Source organism: Delphinapterus leucas, chromosome 7, assembly GCF_059928025.1.
Source record: "Delphinapterus leucas isolate spDelLeu-1000000601 "Yukka" chromosome 7, BTC_Dleu_Yukka2, whole genome shotgun sequence".
In the NCBI taxonomy this organism is placed as follows: domain Eukaryota; kingdom Metazoa; phylum Chordata; class Mammalia; order Artiodactyla; family Monodontidae; genus Delphinapterus; species Delphinapterus leucas.
The window spans coordinates 100,815,877-100,839,486 of record NC_143135.1 but is presented as its reverse complement, the minus strand read 5'-3'; the positions used below and the strand labels follow the sequence as shown (position 1 = coordinate 100,839,486).

Below are 23,610 nucleotides of genomic sequence, written 5' to 3'. Positions count from 1 at the left end.
AGCTAAGAGCACAGATGAGGTCTGTTTTCTGTCCTTCTATCAGCCCAGCATAAACTTTAGGCTTCCTCAAATCAGTCATAAGTCAAAACAAATAAGGCACATTTTTAAAAAAATTCCCCCCTTTAATTGACCAAAGTAAAGCCATGACATTTCATTTGGTAACCTGCTCAGAATTATAAAGATCATTCCATTTGGCTCAGCCCATACTGCCCAGGACAAAACCTCCAGACAATTCTAATCTCGTCGCGCTCTGTTCTTATAAACTGCATATTTTTAAACCATCTTCAGCGCCCTAAATGTGACACACTCAGTGCGAAGCAGATCAGAGCCGAACGGACGTAACATTTATGTCCTTGACAAGCCACGATTATCCAGGTCCTTCACCTGCCAACAGAAAGGTATCAGTTTAATATTTACAATCATCAGGTCAACATGGGAGAGCTTCTCTACTGAGCTGGGTTCACCCAGATGGGGACAGATTATGTTGGATTATGCTGCCTGGTTTGGCTCTGGTGTGGGACTAGCTACTCTTCCAAATACAGCAAGAGTTCTCAACCTTTTCTTACGTAAGAGATATAACACACTTCTATGTGACTCTCTATGCCATAAGTTCTTCAGTGGGAGAGAAGAAAATGTAGTTCGAAAACACACACACACTCTCCTCCTCTCCCTCTCTCCCTCTGTCCCTCTTTCTCTCTCCCCCCACCGCTCCAAGACTGACAATCACTAAAACAGATCAAGTCTGGCTCCAACTGGAAAAATATCACTGTAACCACTTCCAGGATGACAGAAGACTGGAGTGTCTACTTTCTAAGAACAATCTAAAATAAAAATATTCTAAGTGAGTCGCAAGCTACTTTTTAGACATTAGAAATATCCCTATTTTATAAACATGTGGCCCCGTTTTTAAGCACTAGAGCTGCTTTCTCAGTGTTACATCTGCTCACCTTGTATATCCTGACCAGCCAATGTTCTGTGGTATATGCTTCCTCCAGGACATCAAGCTCAAAGTCTTTATTCCCAATCTCAGCATTCCGAACACGGTCATAGCCTAGTGGACGCTCTAGAGAGTGACAAAAATGGAGACACACATCTTTCTACAGTGCTTATTTCCTACAGAAATACTAAGTCAACTTGATTAATCATCCCACTGGAATGTTATTCCCTAGCATGCAGTTTGTTTAGAGAGTAGGGCCTGCAGAAAAGGACATCAGTTAGTAAGGGCAAATCAAGTGTTACCCTAACTCACGTCCTCTCCGAGATGATGCTTGGCAGAGTGCACGGAGGTTATCTCTTCTAAGAGACAGAGGGCTGACTTCCAAGCACCTTTGTTCCTGAGGATTACCACCCATGGCCTCTGTGATACACTAGCAACCCTTCTGAACCTATCAGATGTCACAGGCCTGCATCTAATTCAAAAGTAGTCCCAACTGCAGAACTAAGAAAGGAAAGAAGTCGGAAAGAAAGACTTAATCAAATTACTTTCAATTTATCTGAAGAAATGTAAAGTCCTTTATCTCGCTCTATCCCCTTTCACGTTCCTTTCTCCACTACAATACCGTTTACTGAGAGGCAATAAAAAGTAATGGGCAAAAGCACAAAAGCTAGAGCCAGACTGCCTGAGTTTAACCTGACCCTGCACTAGTTATGTGCCTTTGGGCAGTTAAGGAACCTACTTGTACCTCAATTTCCTCATATATAAAATGGGAATAATATTAGTATCAACCTTTTGGATTGTTATAAGGATTAAATGAATTAGTAGATATAGAGCACTTAAAGCAGTGCCTGGCATATAAAAAACACTGTATGGGGCTTCCCTGGTGGCACAGTGGTTGAGAGTCTGCCTGCCGATGCAGGGGACACGGGTTCGTGCCCCGGTCCGGGAAGATCCCACATACCGCGGAGCGGCTGGGCCCGTGACCCATGGCCGCTGAGCCTGTGCGTCCGGAGCCTGTGCTCCGCAACGGGAGAGGCCACAGCAGTGAGAGGCCTGCGTACCGCAAAAAAAAAAAAAAAAAAAAAACACACTGTATGTGTTAGCTATTACTGTTGTTACTGTTGTTATTATCAGGAATCACTCACTGGCTTCTGTGTAGACTTGTCCAAAGCGGTAGTAACACATCTTGTACATGAGGCAATTGAGCAGCACTGGAGAACCCTCACGGTCCACACGGAATTCTCCAGTTGGAGTATAATAATCATGTTCCTTGATATGTTTGCCTGTATCTGTGCTCCCTCCAATCCGGACCATCCACAGAAATTTGTTGATGTCTAGAAAAAAAAGAAAAAGAAAAAACTGCTGTTATCACAAAGGTTGCTGGAGCTAAATCACCTAATGAAAGGTCACTATGTCTAAGGAAATTCCCCCAAATACTTTTCTAATGGGGTATAGTACCATTTAACTCTAAGTTATAAAAATAACAAAGCTAATGTATGGTCAAAACTTTTTTCCTCAAAATATACAGCCTTTCCTATAGATTTTCCTGTAGACTCCTAAAATCCTACGCTATTGGCCCAGACTTAGGTCGTAACTGAAGTTAGTCCCAAGTATTAGCTAGGGCTAAGCTGTCCAATATATTAGCTATTAGCCACATGTAGCTGCTGACACTTGATATGTGGCTAGTCCAAATTAAGATGTGCTGTAAGTATAAAATACATGATGGATTTCTAAGACTTAGTCCAAAATAAAACAAAAAAAAGTGGGTAAAATATTTTGGTTACACATTAATGTTTTAGATATATTCAGTTTAATAAAATTATTTAATTCATTTTCCCTGTTTCTCTTTACTTATTTTGATATGGCTAATAGAAAAAAAAATTTTTTAATAAATTTATTTATTTTATTTATGTATCTTTGGCTGTGTTGGGTCTTCGTTGCTGCGTGTGGGCTTTTCTCTAGTTGCGAAGACCAGGGGCTACTCTTCCTTGCGATGAGTGGGCTTCTCGTTGCGGTGGCTTCTCTTGTTGCGGAGCACGGGCTCTAGGCACGTGGGCTTCAGTAGTTGTGGCACACGGGCTCAGAAGTTGTGGCTCGCAGGCTCTAGAGCACAGGCTCAGTAGTTGTGGTGCACGGGCTTAGTTACTCCACAGGATGTGGGATCTTCCCGGACTACGGCTCGAACCCCTGTCCCCTGCATTAGCAGGTGGATTCTTAACCACTGTGCCACCACGGAAGCCCCGCTAATAGAAAATTTTAAGAATACATACGTGGATCCCACATGTCATTGGACAGCAATGACCTAGGGAGTAGCAGCTTTACCAAAAAGGTAGAGAAGAGAGAATGTGCTCCCTCTTGACCTACAGTTCAAAGTTACAAACTTCTAAACCACAGGTATGAGAAGTCAACATTTCTATGTCAAACACACTACCAGGCTCCATAAATACTGACAGCACCATCAACTCAGGTTATCTCTTAGAATATGTCACTCCCTGTATCTCCCCCAAAGGCTTTAGGGAAATAGACGATTAGTATAAGATGAATCATTGATCCGTAAGAAAAGATTCCTACTGCCCTACTAAAAAGGGTTCCAGGGAATATCACAGTGAAGAACACAGACTCTGGATCTGGACTCTGGATAAACTGCCTGGGTTTGAATTCCCACACTGCCAATTCTAGGTGGGTGACCCTGAACAAGTTACTGAACCTCTCTGTGCTTCAGTTTCCTCATATGTCGAATTAGAAAAACAAGAGTATCTGCAACGATAGGGCTGCTACAACATTATAAGTAAAAGCATGTTACCTTACATATTGTTTGTCACATAGTAAGTATTCAAGAAATAATATTATTATCCTCATGGAATGTCTGCAATCGTACCTCCATCTTTCAAATGGAAAACCTGAAGCACAGCGACTTGCCTAGACCACACAGCCAGAAATAGGACCAAAAATAAAACCCCAGAGCATCAACTCAACTATCTTAGAGTACTGATTTTATAGCTCCCTGGCAGGTATGTTTGAAGCAAAAAGCTGACAAGCTTTGAGAATGGAAGACTGCACAGCAAAAGAAATGATCAACAAAATGAAAAGGCAACCTATGGAATGGGAGAAAATATCTGTAAACCATATATCAAATAAGGGGTTAATATCCAAAATATATAAGGAACTCATACAACTCATAGCAAAAAAACCCCCAAATAATCCAATTAAAAATGGGCAAAAGACCTGAAAAGACATTTTTCCAAAGAAGAGATTCAAATGGCCAACAGAAAAATGAAAGAAAAGGTGCTCAACATCACTAATCATTAAGGAAACACAAAACTACAATGAGGCATCACCTCATACCTGCTAGAATGGCTCTCGTCAAAAAGACAAAAGACATGCCGGTAAGGATGCTAAGAAAAGGGAATACTTGTGCACTGCTGGTGGGAATGTAAATTGGTACAGACACTACAGCATCAGTAGGGAGGTTCCTCAAAAAATTCAAAATAGAACTACCATGTGATCCTGCAATCCCACTTCTGGGGATATATCCAGAAGAAATGAAATCAATATCCCAGAGAGATATCAGCAGTCACTGCAGCATTATTCACAATAGCCAAGACATGGAAACAACCTTGGTCTATCGACAGATGAACAGATAAAGAAAATGTGATAGATATATATATGTATCACGGAATACTAAAGATTTCAGGGAACTATCCATTTCTACCACATACGTGTGTACATTCACATATATAAACATACATATGCACACAAACATACATACATACACAAATACTTTTCTGTACTATTTGGATAATTATTATTAGCAAGAAAAAAACCTATAATCACACACAACCAAATGGTGCTGAAACAATTGCTTGTGAAAGTTCAAATCCATGGGACCACATCCCTGCTATCATCATTCTTCCTCTGCTTGTACAAGACACACCACACATAGAAACTAGTCTTATTACTTTATACTGACACTTTACATATACTATCCAGGTGGATTCGTTAAGTCTGTCTATATCAGAAGCCAGACATAATCTAAAATCTGAACATCTCTAAGAAGCAACCACATATTCAAAGAAAATTAAGACAGAAATATGAGGTAATTATTAACTGCAGAAAACAAGTTATTCTAGATAAGAATGTAACCATGGTGTACAGGTTGACTCAGCAGTAAATAATATTTACTTAGTCAGGATGAAAACACTTTATCTGGATTTAACCAAAAACTGATCATTAACTCTACTGAGAAGATGCAAGACAGAAAGGGGGAGGGGATCATACAAAGAACTAAATTCCTTATCTACCTTAATAAGAAGTTGACACAGCGTATCTAAAATGATCGATCAATGAATAGCAGGATATACATATTATTTAGAAATATGTACGTAAGTACTAGAAGAAATAACTGAAGGAATAATTTTCCTGGGAACTGGTGTTATAAAGTAGTTTAGGGGCAGAGGACTTTTTTTTTTTTTTTTTTTTGCAGTATGTGGGCCTCTCACTGTTGTGGCCTCTCCCGTTGCAGAGCACAGGCTCCGGAAGCACAGGCTCAGCGGCCATGGCTCACGGGCCCAGCCGCTCCGCGGAATGTGGGATCTTCCCGGACCGGGGCACAAACCCGTGCCCCCTGCATCAGCAGGCGGACTCTCAATCACTGCACCACCAGGGAAGCCCTACCATTTTTATTATAAACCTTCAGAAGTATTTAACATTTAAAAATATAAACAGGTATTGCTTTACTTTTTTTAAGGCAGAGAACTATATTTGGATGACTCTTCTAAGCATACGATTTTGCTAATAATCACAGGGAACATGGTTAACATATGTCATATAAATATATATATATAAAACATTTTAAGTTGGCAGATGATTCTATGGCTTAAACCCACCAAAAAATGTTAATTCTTAAGCTCATTTTCAGAAGCCTTATATTCTCTGTTGTTCACTGGTTGTGGAACTACTCCTAAGTCTTTAGACAATTATAGCATGCCATATCTACATGAGAAGAATTCTTTATATCTACTTCCTATCTGTTGCTAAATAAATAAATAAATGAATAAAAATAACCAAATCTCAAGTTGCAAATACTTAAAAACTTCCCCAACTAAGAAAATATGTTGATAAGATATTGGTAAAAGGATAGAAAAATAAAGAGATTCATCTAGTTTTCTTAGAATCTATGCCTTGTAGCTAGAAGTAGAATCAAGTACATTACCATCAGAGGAATACCCAGTGAGGCCTCCAAAAATGACCAGCACATAGCTAACATCAAGCTCCCTCATGATCTCGTAGGCTTTTTCTTCTGTGGATGCCATTGCCTAGAAAAACACACGCACGTTTCTCAGCGCAAAATTCCAGGCCATATGACCCCTCATGGAGAAGTATTTCCCACTAAACCCTGTGCATCAAACACTCAAATGACCCCTTCACCTTACCTGCCCTACTCGAGAAATATGGGTATTATTCCATGTGTTGTTATCCACTAAAATAGTCCGATTCGCCATAGCTGTAATCTGGTAGCCATAATCCCACCATGACATGACCTTCGCATCCTGAAAGAAGAATGGGAGATGGAAATAACAAGCTTCTCACTGCCTCCAAAATCAAATACAAGAGGGGTGGAAGGGCATCTGACAGGAAGTGAGATATTGCTAATTAATCAGTTTCTTCACAGAATAACATATGCCCAACAAGAAAATACATCTTGGTACCTGGTCCTACATTTACATACAATCATGAAATCTCAACGCAAATTATACAACCCAACATTGCCAATGCTTTCATCCCAGATCATCTTATACAAACAAGCATAATGGTGCGGGAGGTGTAGTGGGCCGTGCAGTATTTCCAAATAAACAGCCTGGTGTCCTCAGATAACCGTATTAAATAAATGACCAAAAACAAAGGCACAATAATCAGTTACTAAAAAGAAGGGGGGTGGGGGAGGGGAAACAAATCACAGGATAGGACGAAAAAGAATTAAGAAATTCTTATAAGAATCTAACTCAGAAGTGCCATTCCCAGCAGCTATTGGAAAGAAAATCACTTCAGATTCTCAAATGGTATAAACCAAAATGTTAAAAGTGGTTATCATTAGGTGATCCTTTATGGAAAATTTATGTCTCCTTTTTCTTTTCTTTGCTTCTATTTTCGGATTTTTCTACAATAAACATGCATTATTTATTAACTATTTTTCTTCTTTTATAATTGGAATGGCCTACCTCATGATAAAATCACCATGCTGTCAATACAAGTGTCCAAGCAGAGTGCAGATAATTACCAGTAAAGGTCGCTTACAGAAAAAGTCCTGAATTGAATGGAGGTTGACCTTTAAGGCTCATTCAACACCAGGTTCGATAGCTCCAATTTCTCCAAGCTTTCCACCCATCTAAAAGCTATCTGATTCATTCTAACATCCAATGTCTCTCCCTTCCTCCTACCGCACAATCCCACGCCTCCCAAAGCTTCACCTCTGGAGTATTGTGACGAAGCCAATAGTACGCTTCTCGGAAGTCATCAAAAATGATCCTACTACCATCCCCACCACGAGCAGACAGTACAATGGACGGAGAGGAGTAGGCCTCGCTGGTCACCCAGGTTGAATGAAAGGTATAGGTGATGAGAAAGAAAGCCATGACGAGTATCATGCCACTTGCCACCTAGACAAGGAAGAACAACTGTGTTGTAAACCAAATTAAATTTATGTAACACAGAACAGCTTCTTACACACAGTCAGTAATATAGATGAGATGACTCAGAATAAATTAGAGGCTATATGAGTTCATTCCGAGCTGACAGTGCTCTACTTTACTCCCCCTCACTCAAACAAACAAACAAAATACAAATGCAAACACACACACAAAGACACACACAGTTCCCCAAGGCAGTGCTTTGCGTTGCTTAATTCTCACTTCATTCTTAATAGGGTAGGTAGAATCCTGTTGTTTCTTGTTCTTCTTGTCTGGTCTACTTATGTCCAAATTCTTCATATAAGTGGAGAGCACCTGAGAGACTCCGATGCCAGAAAGAATGCACATAACAGGCGCCAACACTAGCATCAGACGCACCTAAAAAAAAAAACGGAAGCAAGATCACAATCAGTGTTTTACAAATTACAGATTTCAACCTATTAGTAGATGATGACATCAATTTAGGGGTTTTCAACAAACATGATTTGTCAGTGAAATGGAACGAAATAGAAGAGAAAATACTTGATACATCTATAGTAGAATATATATATTTTTTAAAGTTTGTTTTTCAGGTCTACATGTATATATGTATACCCTGAGCAATGATATGATATAAAATGTATTTCTTAACTGTGGTTTGGGATCAAAAAAGTGTGAGAAGCACTGACTTAACTGCAATATATAAACTCTCTTCTCTCTTTTAACAACCTAGCACTCAGAACCCAGGCCTTTAAGAAAAAAACATCATCTCCCTTTTTAGGACACCAGAAAGAGAGGGGAAGGAACCCGCCCGGGGTCAATTTCTCCAACAAGTGACAAAGTGCCTTTCCCTAACACAAGGGTTATGAATCCAAGGAAGGTGGGCCCCACAATCAGAATGTATGAGTGCCCCATACATTCCTGGGAAGGATCAACAACAGTGAGCAGCTTTACTACGCAGCCCCTCAAGCGCTCAGAGGGAAGCCCCGGCACAGCATCAATACTGAACCTGCCATGCAGGGGTACGAAGAAAACCCTCAGAGCTAGGGGTGGAAAGGTTCGCTAAGACTGCAGGCATTCATTCCTCACCATCACAGCTGAAAAGTACATGCTGGTCACACCATACATGATGATGAAAATCCGGGCATCAGACAGGTTGCTAAAGCAGTAATAAAGACCAACTACAAAAGTAAAAGTAAAAAGAAGTGAAAAGCTGAAAAAACAATCATAGATACATGCAAAGATGTTACTACAGCACTCTTTAAAACAGCAAAAAATCTGAAACCACATAAATGTCCAACATTAAGGATGTAGTTAATTACAGAATATTTATAAAATAGAATAAAATACATCAATTAAAGTACTGCTGTGGAAGTTTATGGACCATATGCCTTCCTCTTTACACACCTCTGTACTTAAAAAACTAACAAATGATATATCTTATATATTATTTCTCTAAAGTAATACTAAATAACAAATTATCATGATTATGAAATTTTAAAAGTCAGGAAAAACTCTATCATCTCACTTCTAATCAATAAATAAATGGATGAATATACATCAAAGCGTTAACAGTAGCAACAGGTGTGTGGTGAGAACTCCTGAAATTTTACTTTTTAAAATATTTGTCTATATTTTTACAAATGACAACTTACTTTCATAATAAGAAAAAAAAAGTTACTTTAATAAAAAACAAAGTCCCTACCACTGGTAAATTCTAAGATATATCTGAATTGGCCAGAAGATAAGTTAGATGAAGAAGTTTTACAGTCAGCTATGCCTATTCTCAAAATTCAATACTGCCAAGAAGATAAATGGGGAGGAGTCAGGGATGAGGGGTGGGGTATACTAGAAGCACTCAAAAACCCTGAACTAGGGCTGAACTGTAACTTATGATACAAATGAACAGAAAACTGTGAGACTCTGAACTTGCCAGTATCTGCAATTGTTCAACTTCTGCTCTGCTTCAAATATTAGAAAAATGTGCTTAGCCATCCTCTGTACTGCATAGATAAACAGGCAAAAACCAAAAACAACAACAAAAGCACAAGGATGAGGGTATTTTACTTATTTTGAATCAAATGATGATTCTTAGAAAGAAGATCACTTCAGAACAAGGCAAACAGACCTGGAAACATGAAGACGAGAAGCTGCAGGTCGAAATAGTACGAAGACCAGGTCGTAGGCTGATGCTCGGACACAGAGGCGATGATGGGGATGTTGTTCTTGGCATAAGAAGGATCCAGCAGTGAGTAGAAACGGCCTGTCCAGGGAGATATTTTTCCTGGCAGCAAAGAGGCAACAAATATTTCACAATTACTTCTGAAACAAAATAACATGTGATCCTAACTAATCACAACTTTCCATTTTAATAAGCTTCTCTGAGACAGAGGACTAGGTTTTTGTTTAAATGCCACCAATACTTTGAGAATTTCACTCCTTCCTTTCTTTCAAACTTGAGAGTATTTTTGTCAGCACAGTCAGTAGAATAAAGTCAGGTTGTATATAAACTCAGAGAGAAGGGAGGCAGAGATACTTCCTAGAAGGGTTTTAGGACCAATCTGGTCAAACCAAGGCCAATGCTATAAACTAAGTCACTCAGCCCTCCAGTGGTGCTCTGAATACACAGAGTCTTGGGCAAAATCAAATCAGACTCTGAGAAGTGTACGTGAGGAAGATGAAGAGAGGAGGAAAACGTGGCATGCTACCCAAACTAAACAGTCACGGTTTTGTCATATGGGATTAGATGAGGCCACACTGTAGGGCAAGCAATGTTAGGATTTCTCCCACCCTACCAATAGGAAAGAAAAGGACACACACACACACACACACACACACACACACACACACACACGAGAAAGATTAGCATGGTAAAATACAGTCCTGTCACCAAGTGTAGGTCTTCTGAGATTAAGAGCTGATCTAATATGATTTTCTTTCTATGCTGAATCCAGACACTGGCTGACAATAGGATTGAATGTGCAGAAGTTGGACTTTATATGCTTGAAATCAAGAGAAATAGGAGGAAAAGAATGAATCTTTCTGTGGCCAGGAAATAACCCATATTTTTGGAGTTTATTCTATGTTCATACCCATTTACACTTAATACTAAAAGCCTTCCCTACCTGTCAGCATGAGGAGAGCTCCCACGGTGAGAAGGACAAAGCCTACCAGCGAGATGACACTTCGGAAAAGAACTTCAAATTGCTGTGGATTCAACTTGCTGCGTAGATAATCCACAAAGGCATGGATCTGGCAGAGACCAAAGACCCCAAAGGCTGCCATGTGCTCTGATGAAAGGACGGGCTGTAGGTGAAAGCATATGTATGAGATTGTTAGGAAAAGAATGGGTCCAGCCTTGACCTGAATTATCCTGACCAAGTTCAGACCAAAGGGTCCAATGAGTTCTAAGGCCACCAAGGAATTAGGACCAATCTAGAGGAGGGTCTAATTCACCTACCTCATTTTTCAAAGAATATTTAGAGTCCTCCAAAGTGTACCACACTCTATCATTATCACATCTCTGGCCTTTGCTCAGGCTATTTCTTGAGTCTCGATTGCAATTCTCACTTTCCCAAAATTTGCATTCACAGAAATTCTGATCATTCAAGGCCCAATGCAAATACCATTTCCTCCTAATCTACCAAACTGAAATCCATCACTCTCCTCTATATTCCACACACTTTAGATCTCTTCCATAACTTAGACCAATGGTCTCAAACTCCACCAGGCATAATCATGGCAGGGGACAGGAAGAGGGGGGGTTTAGACAGACTGCTAAGCCCTACCGCCAGAGTTTCTGATTCAGTAGATCTGTGGCAGGTCCCCAGAATTTGCATTTCTAATGAGTTCCCAGATGCTGCTGACACTGCTCGTCCAGGAACTACATTTCTAGAACGACTAGACCACAGACTAGTGGTTCTAGAAGCATGTGCTTCTTTCCCAACAAGACTGTGACTTCCTTAAGGGCCAGAACCACATTTTTACTTTTAACATTTCCCAGGTATTAGCAAACTGCATACAGCAGGTGATCAGTAACGAAAAACTTGCTGACCTGAATAAGGGTTCCACTTTCGTAAGAATTTTACATGACAAATCACACATACCACATTATTCTCTGACTTAATAGCTGTCTCTTAACCCTGTTGGGTAATGTGGTTAAAAGGTTCAGGCTTTGCTTGCTAAAGAACTTTCACTTGGGCCTGATTAAGAAGTTCAGGGGTCATTACTATTAAATGGAGTCATTCGCCTTAAAAAGGACTGAAAAAGATAACTGTGATCACTCACCTTAACTCAGCTCAACCAAAATATCCCTCCTCCTCCCATAAACCTAAGCCAAGTTAGGAGTCATTAAATTCAAACTTCATGAACAAATATTAACACACTCCAGGAGGCAGACTTTAATGACCAATAACTGTTGCTTCAGTTAACAGAAGCAGTGTTAGCAAGGTCAGACCTGTGAATAAGTTTTACTATCCTCACCAGAATCCAAGATAAATCAATTTAGTTGGAGCTGCTTAGAAAAAGTGGAAGAAGCTAAAAACCTCACGCAGTCTAGGGCTCACCTGGAAACCCACAAAGGAGATCTGCATGGAAAGGATGGTACCCAGGCAGTAAACAGTACAGTAGGCCACATAGATCCGGTGGGAGAAACGTCCTGTGAGCATCAGCACCAGTACATGAAGCGGGATCAAGTTGATCAAGAACACATAACCTCCCCATGAAGAGACCTAGGACAGAATAAAAAAGAAAAGTTCGTCTGAGCACTCCTCCTTGGATCACCACCATTGTACCTTAGGATGTTACCTGTGACCTTTTTTTTTTCTTTCTGCAGTACGCGGGCCTCTCACTGCTGTGGCCTCTCCCGTTGCAGAGCACAGGCTCTGGACGCACAGGCTCAGCAGCTATGGGTCACGGGCCCAGCTGCTCCGCGGCACGTGGGATCTTCCCGGACCGGGGCACGAACCCGTGTCCCCCGCATCAGCAGGTGGACTCTCAACCACTGCGCCACCAGGGAAGCCCTACCTGTGACCTTTTTAAAGAACATCTCTTTACAGTAACCAAAAACTTTATTTACACCAAGTGGTTTAAAGAGTTTAAATAATTGACTTCTTTAAGTAGGAAAATCAAATTAACACCCATTACTGTAACTCAATCCTCTGTTTGCTATGGCTCCTGCCATCACGATCACAAAACAAGAGGCCCCCAACTCTCAGCATTAATCTGGATACACCCTACGGTAAGGTCACACAGAGGATTTAGGGATTCAAGGGAAACGTGATCAAGTGGAAGCAGTTAAGGAAAGAAGTCTCGGTGTTTACAAGTTTGAACAGAAAAAAATATACGTCAGGAAAGGAAAAATTTAAGGGGAATTTATGTTATAAAATTATAGGGATAGATAATGAATAAAATTATGTTAGCCCATAATCTATTAACACAGATTAATGCAGACTATAAAAATTAATAATAATGGGCAGATAGTAATGTGCCATGAGAGAAGGGTGAGCAGAGTACTTTGGGAACGTGGTGAGAGGAGAGATTAATTCAGATATGGGCTAACATAATTTTATTCATTATCTATCCCTATAATTCCTTAATTATAAGCCAATACTCCTATTCATTAACTATCTTTATAATACCTAACACTGTTTTACCAATAACATTCAATAAATACAGGCTGCATTGGAAATAAGTCAATAAAAGTCACTACAGTTCTAAGAATACCCACTCCTCTCATCTAGGAAAATAGAGCAAATGATTACAATGTTAAAACAACAGTACCAACCAACACTAAAACCAGAAAAGAGAGTTGGCCAACCAATATGTACCCATAGGAAATACAGTATCTGGAAACCTTTAAAAATTAAAAGAATTATCTCTATCTTGCTATTATACAATGGATATGCCTGCCTGCCTTGGATTAGGCTTTGTATGGACACAACAGACTATATAAAGACTTTTAGCCTCTAGTTCATGGTCTCAAAGCCGAAGAGCTACTTCCAATTTATATCAGTTGATCCCGATAGGTATTCAGACATAGAGAGACTCCTGAAAGTAGGGAGTGAAGAGTTACCATGTAGAAATAAGCAAGGGCACACTTGGCTGCCCAACAGATGGAACCAGTCTTTACTGCTTTGATCCACATGTAGTAGGTGAGTAGCATGCAGAAGATGGCAATCCCTGCAGAAAGAACACAAAAATCCAGTAAAAGGCCATGCTGGAAGAGTATTTCATACTGTTCTGGAACAAACTACCTGGATTCATATCTCAGACCTACTACCCAAACAGTGTAATTACTCTACCTCCCTTTGTCTCAGTTTCCTGTAAAAGAGTCCATAATAGTATCTACTTCATAAAACTATTGTGAAGACAAATTTAACTATTGCATGTAAAGCACTTAGAACAGTACCTAGCATGCAGCAAGCACTCAGTAAGTATTAGTCATTATTACTACTATTCTTTCCAGGCACTAAATTCCCTGCTGTTTCAGTCCTAAAGATATCCCGTACTATCAAGCACCAGCCTGCCTCTACATCTTACCACAAGCTGGTCCATATGCCCTGACTGCCTCTCTCCTTAATGTCTGCCTAACGAAGTTCCAACTTCAGGGCCCAGTTCAAATACAACTACTTCCAAAAAGCCTTCCGTGATCCCCAAATCTGAATTAATCTCTCCTCTCACCACGTTCCCAAAGTACTCTGCTCACCCTTCTCTCATGGCACATTACTATCTGCCCATTATTATTAATTTTTATAGTCTGCATTAATCTGTGTTAATAGATTATGGGCTAACATAATTTTATTCATTATCTATCCCTATAATTCCTTAATTATAAGCCAATACTCCTATTCATTAACTATCTTTATAATACCTAACACTGTTTTACCAGTAACATTCAATAAATACAGGCTGCATTGGAAATAAGTCAATAAAAGTCACTACAGTTCTAAGAATACCCACTCCTCTCATCTAGGAAAATAGAGCAAATGATTACAATGTTAAAACAACAGTACCAACCAACACTAAAACTTAACTCTACTTTTAGGAGTACAGAGATGAGCCAAAGGCCTTATATAAGGAAAATTACCAGCTACCTTTCTAGAGGAAATGACAGAGAGAAAATATAAACTTGTCTGAGGTCCCTTCCTGCCCATTTTTTTTTTTTTTTTTGGATGTGGACTGTTTTTAAAGTCTCTATTGAATCTGTTACAGTATTGCTTCTGTTTTATGTTTTGGTCCCCTGGCCGAGAGGCATGTGGGATCCTAGCTCCCCAACCAGGGATCAAACCCACACCCCCTGCACTGGAAGGCAAAGCCCCAACCACTGGGCCACCAGGGAAGTCCCTTCCTGCCCATTTCTAATCTTCTCACCCAGACACCATTTTTGCTATCACTAAACAACAGATTTGAACCCAGATTCTACTGCACTTCATGAAGCTCTACTAGATAATGAGGTGAACAGATCCTCTTCAGCCCTCTAAGTCTTACCTTCATTATCATAGGAGCCAGCCACAGATCGGGAGATATAGCCAGGAACTACAGCAATCATGGCTGCAGCAAGAAGTCCAGCTCCTGCATCCTGTAAGACAAGAGGGGTAACAGGAAGTTAACACCAATACATCTATGAAAGAGAAGAGAGGATCCACTAGTCCAGTCTGCTTACAATGGGCCCAGAGAACAGTCTGACACTTTCCACAGTAGATGTGATGCTAGAAATGCTAGAAATGTTTGCAGCACAAGAAAGCTACATACTTCACAACCAATTCCCCGCGATGATGACAAGTCTGAAACTGAGGACACACACATGCTAAGAACAGAAAAATCATGTAAGCTGTCAGATGCTGCCCCAGAATGGGCTACTTGGCTGGAGTACCCCCAGACTTATGAGTCCCTACCCCTAACAGTATCTGCACACCACAGGAGCACCAGTCACCCCTCTGCAAGCTATCCAAGGACAACCAAAGGAAGACCACACGGATTGGAGCTGAAAAGCCACCGAAGACAGGTGACAATCTCTCTGGACTGAAGATGCCAGGATCTTAGATAATAAAGCTGGAATATTCCTAGGCAATCTGTGAACTCAGGAGAGAAGAACAACAAAGTATAACCCACACTCCAAAAAAGGAAAAGGACTTGTCTGTTCGTAAGAGTCAAATTTGGAACAAGGGCAGCAAGGAGAAGGATAAAAACGTTTCCAAATTAAACTCAAGCCCTCCTACTAGTTTATCACCTCTCAGGTATCTCCCTGACACCATAGCCACAAACTAAGAATAGCATGCAAGGAGCCAGGGTCAGCAATGCAGAAACCTAGAAGAAGAGAGTCAGTATTATGGAGTCTACTACAAAAGCCAAGTGGTTTAAGAATTTTTAAATAAACATTTGAAAAAAAAAATCAGCAAATAATTGCTAACTGTCCATTTCCAGTAGGAAGAACTAACCACTTCGGAATGCTTCTTGTAGTTATTTTTCCTCTCCCTTAGATTGTGAGGAATTCAAAATCTAAACCTCATTTTAAACATTTTTTTCCCCATATGTAGCAATTTATATTTGACCTTCATATGTTCTCTTCTAAGGATAAACAGTTGCTAATGACAAGAAACCACATATTCTCGGGAGGGGCTGGGGTGAACTCAGGAACTCGGCTCCGCAAAAGCTGGCTTTAGCCTCTGGCTCCCTGCCCTTCTAAGGCTTTCAGTCCCCCACCCTTTAGCATCAACTTGAGAGGTTCAACAACATTCATTCCCAAGCCTCCTGTCACCCCAAATCCTTCACCTTGAGCTCTTTGGTAAGGTGGTACGTGACGATGGTGGTGAAGGAAGAGAAGAGAGGGGCCAGGAACACACAGACATTCCGAATGTCGATGGTGATGTGGAAAAAATGGAGGACATGGTAGATTGCTGCAGAGGTGATCATTAAGCCTGTAACAAGAAGAAGAAGGGCCAATAGGTTATCCTAGTAAGACAAAGACCTTAAGGGAAAGAGAAAGGGAAAATCCAAGTATCAATAAAGTGATAACACCGGTTTTGACAAACCACCAGAAACACTAATACAGCAACTGCAGGAGGCCTGTAAATTTCTCTCCTATGGATTCAAGCAGAAGTCCAGAATTTATGGAAAACTACCCATTCCCACTCTCCCATACATGTTCTCCCTTCTATATAAGATCTACTTTTAGGAATCTGCAAGCAGAATGAAATTACAAGTGTCACAAAACAAAGATATTAGAAATAAAAGACACTGTTCCATAATATAAAAATATCTTACTGCTGCAAAGGAAAAAAATCCTGTTCCCCTCACCTGGGTAAATTGTTCCTCCAATGATTCGTCCCAAAGGGTACCAGGCCCGGTCATCAAACCAGTTATGGAATTTATAAAATCCCTCCTCAGCCAGGAACCGGGTAGTCCGATAATTAAAGTACCTATAACAAGAAAGAAATGAATTGTGTCTCCTCCTCTCCATACCCAAACACTTGCCTCAGTTTGCAGTGACTTTTGCTCCTCAGGTTACACCACTGAGGAACTTATCATTACTCCAATAACAGTCAGTTTGGTACCAAAAAGTATTTCAAGCATGAAAATCATTTTACATCACCATAAGCCTCCTCATTTATAGCTCCATGCTTGTCTCAGTTAAAGCACTGCTTCTCTCATAAGGAAATGCAACCGTAGTCTAACCTTATAAGAAAACACTCAAGAAGGATGCTTCACCAGGCTGGCATGTAGTAGGCATTAGCCCCAGTCAGAAAATTCAAGCACTCCAAAGACAGGACAGCTGAGATGTGGACACCAAGAGACTTGACTCTTTTCAAGTGACAGGAACACACAGAAGAATATTTCCATACCACAGGCAAGGAGACAAGGATAACTTTAGGTGATGAGCATCTCTAAAGATGTGGGTGTAACACCATACGCAGGATGAACATTTTTTAGTCCACTCCATAACACAAACTTCTTTTTTTTTTTTTTTTTTTTTTTTTTGCGGTACGTGGGCCTCTCACTGTTGTGGCCTCTCCCGTTGCGGAGCACAGGCTCCGGACGCGCAGGTCCAGCGGCCATGGCTCACGGACCCAGCCGCTCCGCGGCATGTGGGATCTTCCCGGACTGGGGCACGAACCCGTGTCCTCTGCATCGGCAGGCGGACTCTCAACCACTGCGCCACCAGGGAAGCCCCCACAAACTTCTTAATAAGTGTTTAAACTTGTAATTAGATCTACTCATGTTGTTATCTAAAATAGTTCTGAATGCCACCTCCATGGTAGCATAAAAATACAGATTACATAAAAAATACTTGACATAAAATGCGGACACAGTTCTTTAGGTCCAAGCTATGTAACCCCTTCTCTTAAGTTTCTCATTTAAAAAGAAATAAAAAAGACAAAAATATATATGGAAATAATAAAAATATAAACAAATAAATAAAATAAAGGGAGCTGTTTAATCACTAAAGATAATCATTACTAACCATCTTTCCTGCCCACCCCTCTAACCCCATTTCCTCGTTGGTCAGTCAAGTTTTAGCAGCTGAAGTAAGTAAAGTAGCAGATGGCAGAAATCTCTATCCTTCTGGTTGTTGCTGATGAATGTTATTTTGGTAACTGTCAGGGAGACAGAAGGGATGGGGGTAGAAGGCGGTCAGCGTGTGTCAGAATCATGTCCTTTACCTAACAGTAGGAGAGGCAGAGTGACACAGGGGAAGTGCAAGTTAGTGGGAAAAGGTCTGGCCTGGGTTCACACCCTGGGCCTCAGTTTCCTGCTCTGCAAAAGAAGTGTCAAATCACATGATCTGTACAGTCCCTTCCATCTCTACAACTACAGAGCAGATGCTCTTGCTTTCCCTGACCATCTCATCTCAGTGTTTGCTCATCTAGAGGGTCTGAGAAAAAGCCCTAACAGACTGGTGATCAAGAAACTAAAGGATATAAGTTTCCTCATTCATGAGAGAGAAAACAAAAAACAGAAAAAACTGATTTGGGAGGCCCCAAAGAAAAGATCTGTATGCCTCCAAAGTGCTTTCAAATATCTACACAAAACAATACGACAAATCTGTAAATACATGCAGGTATTAAACTTGAATCCATGCTCCATAAACTGAATATGCTATTTTTAAGATATCAACGATGTTTCAAGAACCTATGATTCTGGTTCTCCAAATTTTTAATTAAGCCTTAACGTTAGGTAATATAATATAGTTACTCCAGTGTCTAGAAACAGACAAACGTAGATTCACATCATGGCTCCTCCATTTACTCTGTGTGTAACCTTGAATGGTCTTTGCCAGCCTCAGCCACATTTGTGGAAAGGAGACACCACTACCTCCTTCTCGTAGGGTTATTGCAAGGATTTATAGATAATCTGTAAAACAGTTCTTGGAACAAAATGAAGCTCAGTAAATGTTTTTCACCTATGCCTCTTTTTATCTAATAAAATCTCCAATCCAACTCACAGCTTTAAATTTTCCTCAGTGTCTTACAACTTAACTGATAGGCCCAATTTCTATCATATTCACTGTTAAACAGAAAAAAGTCACAGATCTCAAGATCATGACCTATAATTTTTCTTTTGAACCTCAAACACACACCAGGCCCAGGCCCCTTTCCCTCAGTCTGCACCATTAACTGTCTACCAAGCTGAGAAGCCAGGCTTCTCTTAGCTTAGCCAGATCTTAAGTGATAGGCACACCAGCAACGCCTCTCTCATTTTTTAAGAGTTTGAGAGACTCGCTCAAATTCCAACAGAAATGTTTCAAAAGGAGACAATTATCTCCTTTGGAAAACTTGAGAGTTTTCCTCCCAAAATGTATAGAAAGTCCATCCCCATTACAGAGAGCTCACTGGAACGTGAATCTGAAAACCATGAACCTAAATGCTTCCCAAAGGAAATACCAGACCAAGCAAAGGTACTCACGGATCAAATTCATGGATGACACTTTCAAATCTCAGGACAGCAAACAGACGAGTGGAGAATGCTGCAAAAACCAGAGAACTATTATTTTAATGGTAATGTACCATGAAAAACAATAGTAGGTAGTAATATTATAGAGAGAATAGTATTATCCAGCACACAAGTCACAGAAAATGCAAAATGATGCTGAATATTTATCCATTCCTCCCACACAGAAGAAACAAAGAAGTTCGCCTTCCCCTGACAATGACACCTACATTTCCACTTCAGTAGGACACATTTAACTACTTATTGTCGAGGCCTATGACAACACATTCACCTACTAATATTGCACCCAATTTACACGGTCGTCTTGTATATATGTTGACCTCCCCTCCCCACAACCTTACCTCCCCAAACCTTAGTTTGAGGCAAACTAAGAGGTAAGGAAATCAAGACTACTTATGACTCATGAAGAGCTAGAAAAACCTAAGAAAACAGAGTAAGTTCTGGAGAGATTTTCAGAAATACTAAGGCAGGCAACCACAGAAGACAAGTATCTTTTACAAAATTCAGTATCTCAGAGTCCCCGGTATCTCTTTCAGTCCTAAGAGAAAACAGAATTAGTACAGTGTGCTTCTCATTCTGTCCCAGATGATCACTAGTCCCAACTTTTATAATCCTTGTGTTTCTTTTATTTTGCTTTCGCAAAATTCTACTGATTGAGAACAGTAAAAAGAACACATTGCAATCTGCTGGAAAAAAACAAGGCATTTAAGAGAGCCATTGTTGATTTTTCAAGATTTTCTCCTTTCCATATCTGAAGAAAGAGAGGTCCACGTGCACACTCACATAACACAGCAGCCATTGACAGAATTAGAAGCTTCAGAAGTGTGTCCTGCTTCTCATAGGACAACCGTAAAAATCCCAGCTTGGTCATCTTGACATCAATGGGTGGCAACAGATGACACTCAAATAGCTAAAATGGAAAAGTCAAGACCATAAGATATTAAACACCTTCAATTTACCTAATTCAGTTTCATATTTTACGGTGGTAGAGAAACACAGAAACAGGAGTAATGCGCACACCAGAGAGGGTCAGGGCTAATACTAATACCCAAGCCAAGCCTGAATTATGACCAACTGGCAAGTAAGTAGGCACGTCAGGTCTGTGAATCAAGGACGAAAAGGAATGAGACTCTATCACCACAATTCTGTTTCCCAGTCCTCCCAGCTAACAAGCACATAAGCACAATTGGCAACAGTGTGGTACAACAGGAGTAAAGAAGAAACACAGAAAAAAGGGGGTTGGAGGAAGACATGCAAAGAAAACAGGAAAGACTGGAAATACAAAAAAGAATAATTAAATGGAGAAACAGAGCATTCAAGAAAAGGCAGGATTGTATGAAAGAAAGCAGGGAATGAGCACAGAAGTGAAAGCAGAAGGCTGAGAAATAGAAGTCATGACTGAATCAGCAGTTTACAGCCCTAAATTTCAGCTTCAACTGACTGGCTGCAAACTTTCTGTTCCCAATCCCAGTGGGGTTGCAGGGTCAACTAGAGAGCATGACTGCTCACTCACTAACGCAGGTACAGTCATGCACTCAGAAAGAGAGGAAGATACACATAGATCACTGCACTTTCAATCGCTTACATCACACTATAACTACTGCTCAGATCTACACCCACTTCCCATCAGCTGTCTCAAAGCATCCTGGAATTGACACTGCTGATTTAAGCCACTGATCCCAGAGACAGCTCATGGAACCAGATGACAATCTGGAAGGAAAAGAGAATAAAATTTTCCTACTAAAGCAAAGAAGGGTTGGGCTGGGGTGGGGCGGGGCGTACTATATTAAAATAAAATGTTGAGGGAAGCAGGCTGTAGACCATTCAGAAGAGTGATCACTTGGCGGACAAGATTTATCAGCACTAATTAGGAGGTTAGCTATTCTGTTTAAGACAGCACTGCCTTCTTAAACCATAAACTGGTCAAGGACTAAGTGACAAAGAATATAATAAAGAATATGCAACACTGTACAAGACTGCAGGGGAAAAAAAGGAACCTGGATCCTTCCTGATCTTTCTCCCACTATTACTAGAGGAAAGGAGTGGAAAAAATAACACTGGACAGGGTGGAAGGCATGAAGAATCATATATTTCTAGCTCCAACTGTGGGAAATCAAGCATCTTTTCCATAACTGTCCCAGAGGGGTGGTTTTACGTTTAATCCTAATCCCAAAGGAAAACCTTATCTTGAAATCAAAACTAAACACCTAACTCCAGGAAGTCCCTAATCCAGCCACATCCCTCAGGTTTGTACTTGTTTTCTCCCACGCCTGAAACAGGAAAACTTACCACCGCTGAGCTGATATGAGCCACACGCCTAGAAGACTAAGCGGACGAAATGAGTGCTAGAACCTCTACCTGAAAACTGAGTAAAGGAGCTGGTAATTTAGGCCAGGACCTTAAGGGAGTTTCCATACTGTGCTCTCTGGTCGTGTTCGCACACCGCTAAAGCAAATAAAGGCAAAGTCACTTTCCTTAAAGCACCTGGCATCTGTCCTCCACCTCGCCTGTGCCAGCAAGCTGTGGCCCCCTGTCCCACCCTGACTCTAGTTCCGAAGACGGCAACTTGCCCACCTGCTGGCTCACACTAGCCCCACCCTCCCCCACTTCTGCTCACTCCTGCGCGTCCCTCCTCCCTCCGTCTCCCACCTTCACGAAATGCAACACCCCGGACACCACCCAGCGCCATCCCACAGCCCAACCCCACCGCCTCAGCATCCTGAGCGCCATCCCCTCCAGGACTAGTCCCAGGGTCCGATCTTTTCCACGCCCTCCTAGCCTAAGCGCCCGCCCAATCCTAGGCCCCCGCCATCCTTCCATTCCAGATCGTCCCCCACACGCCCCACGCCCCCTTCTCTGCAAGGCCTCAGACTCTGCCCGCGCCCGCGCCCACGCCCACGCCTGACGCCGTTAAAGCCCCACCAGCGCCTTGGACTGCACTTGCCCCTAACCCTCAAGTTACATCCTAGGGTCTTCTCACCTGACCCGAGTTCCTAAGGAATCCGCTCGCCTCCCCCTGCCATCCGTTCAGCGGCGCACCCAACCCTCGCAGCGTCGGGTCCGCCTCCCGGACCTCTCCCCATTGGTTGACTCAGGGCCAATACGACACTTGAAGAGACCGATAGGATGATGGAACTGTCTGTCAGACTCGGAGGCGTGGACGAAGCCGCGCTCCCACTTTTTAACTGGATAATACAGGTATCATTTAGTAGCCGGAAGGCGGGACTTCGTGCAACCGCCGAGCCATGATAGGCCGGCTCATGAGAGCGAGAGCGCGGAAAGAACACACTCGGAGCAGTTTGGTTGAGGGCCGAGCAGTGACGTGTCGGTCTGCGGGCCGCGAAGGAGTCGCGAGCGGAAGGTGTGGCGCGTTTAGCACAGTCACGTGACAAGAAGCGGAAACTACGCGAAGGAATGGGCAGAAACTACAAACCCCGAAAAGCGGGGCTGAGGTCGCTCGCCTCCGTTTCTGAGAGTTTCGTTTCTTTATAGGTAGAAATTGATGTTGCCTAATATAAGGTTAAAGGAGAGGTGGGAAGAATTTTCTACCTATTCTCAATGAAACCTCAATCGTTTCCCGGTCCAGACCTCTACATCTTGGGCAAGATCTTTGTCTGACAGTTCGCTCAAGAGCTGTTTGACTTTGCTCCGGTAAACTGCGATGGACAAGAGCCCTGCAAATGTCACGAGGCATTTATTTCCCTTTCTTAAGCCCCTGACCTCGTGAATGAGCATGCCTAGGGCTAAAGGGGTCGTCGGGGTTCGGTGGAAAGAATCTACGCCGCGGGCTGAGTCCCCCACGGTCGCAGAGGCGGTCCTCCCAAAGCGTAGACAAGCTTCTTCCTGGAACCAGCTTGCAGCCTGGCGGTGCTTTGCGCACCCCTTTGTAAGTAACCTGCCAGTGAAAGCTGCCTTGCCTCTCTTCCCCTTCTCTCCTCACACACAAAGAAACGTTGCTTGAAGGCACGGAAAGGGGCGAAGTTTCAGCAGCCAATTCCATCACCTCTCGGACACGCACTCCCACTCCCTACACATCTCAGTGAGCACGAGCCACACCGA

At 41.7% G+C, this 23,610-nt stretch overlaps 1 protein-coding gene across 2 annotated transcripts; it reads right to left on the bottom strand.

The window, feature by feature from the left end:
• Positions 1-97: 97 nt before the first annotated feature.
• Positions 98-22,632, bottom strand: STT3A (STT3 oligosaccharyltransferase complex catalytic subunit A). 2 transcript variants are annotated; one of them, XM_022560287.2, is made up of 18 exons: positions 22,532-22,632; positions 20,335-20,461; positions 19,507-19,567; positions 16,900-17,021; positions 16,375-16,520; positions 15,091-15,181; positions 13,676-13,782; positions 12,168-12,332; positions 10,728-10,908; positions 9,731-9,886; positions 8,692-8,783; positions 7,846-8,001; positions 7,405-7,593; positions 6,370-6,486; positions 6,150-6,252; positions 2,083-2,271; positions 948-1,063; positions 98-384 (listed from the first exon to the last, which is right to left on the bottom strand). In XM_022560287.2, exons 2-18 carry the CDS (start codon positions 20,420-20,422, stop codon positions 346-348), a joined length of 2,118 nt encoding a protein of 705 aa, XP_022415995.1. In that variant the 5' UTR covers positions 20,423-20,461; positions 22,532-22,632; the 3' UTR covers positions 98-345. The 2 variants fall into 2 exon arrangements, with proteins under 2 accessions (XP_022415995.1, XP_030620383.1); XM_030764523.2 differs by lacking the exon at positions 22,532-22,632 and adding an exon at positions 21,841-21,916.
• Between the last annotated feature and the right edge of the window lie 978 nt (positions 22,633-23,610).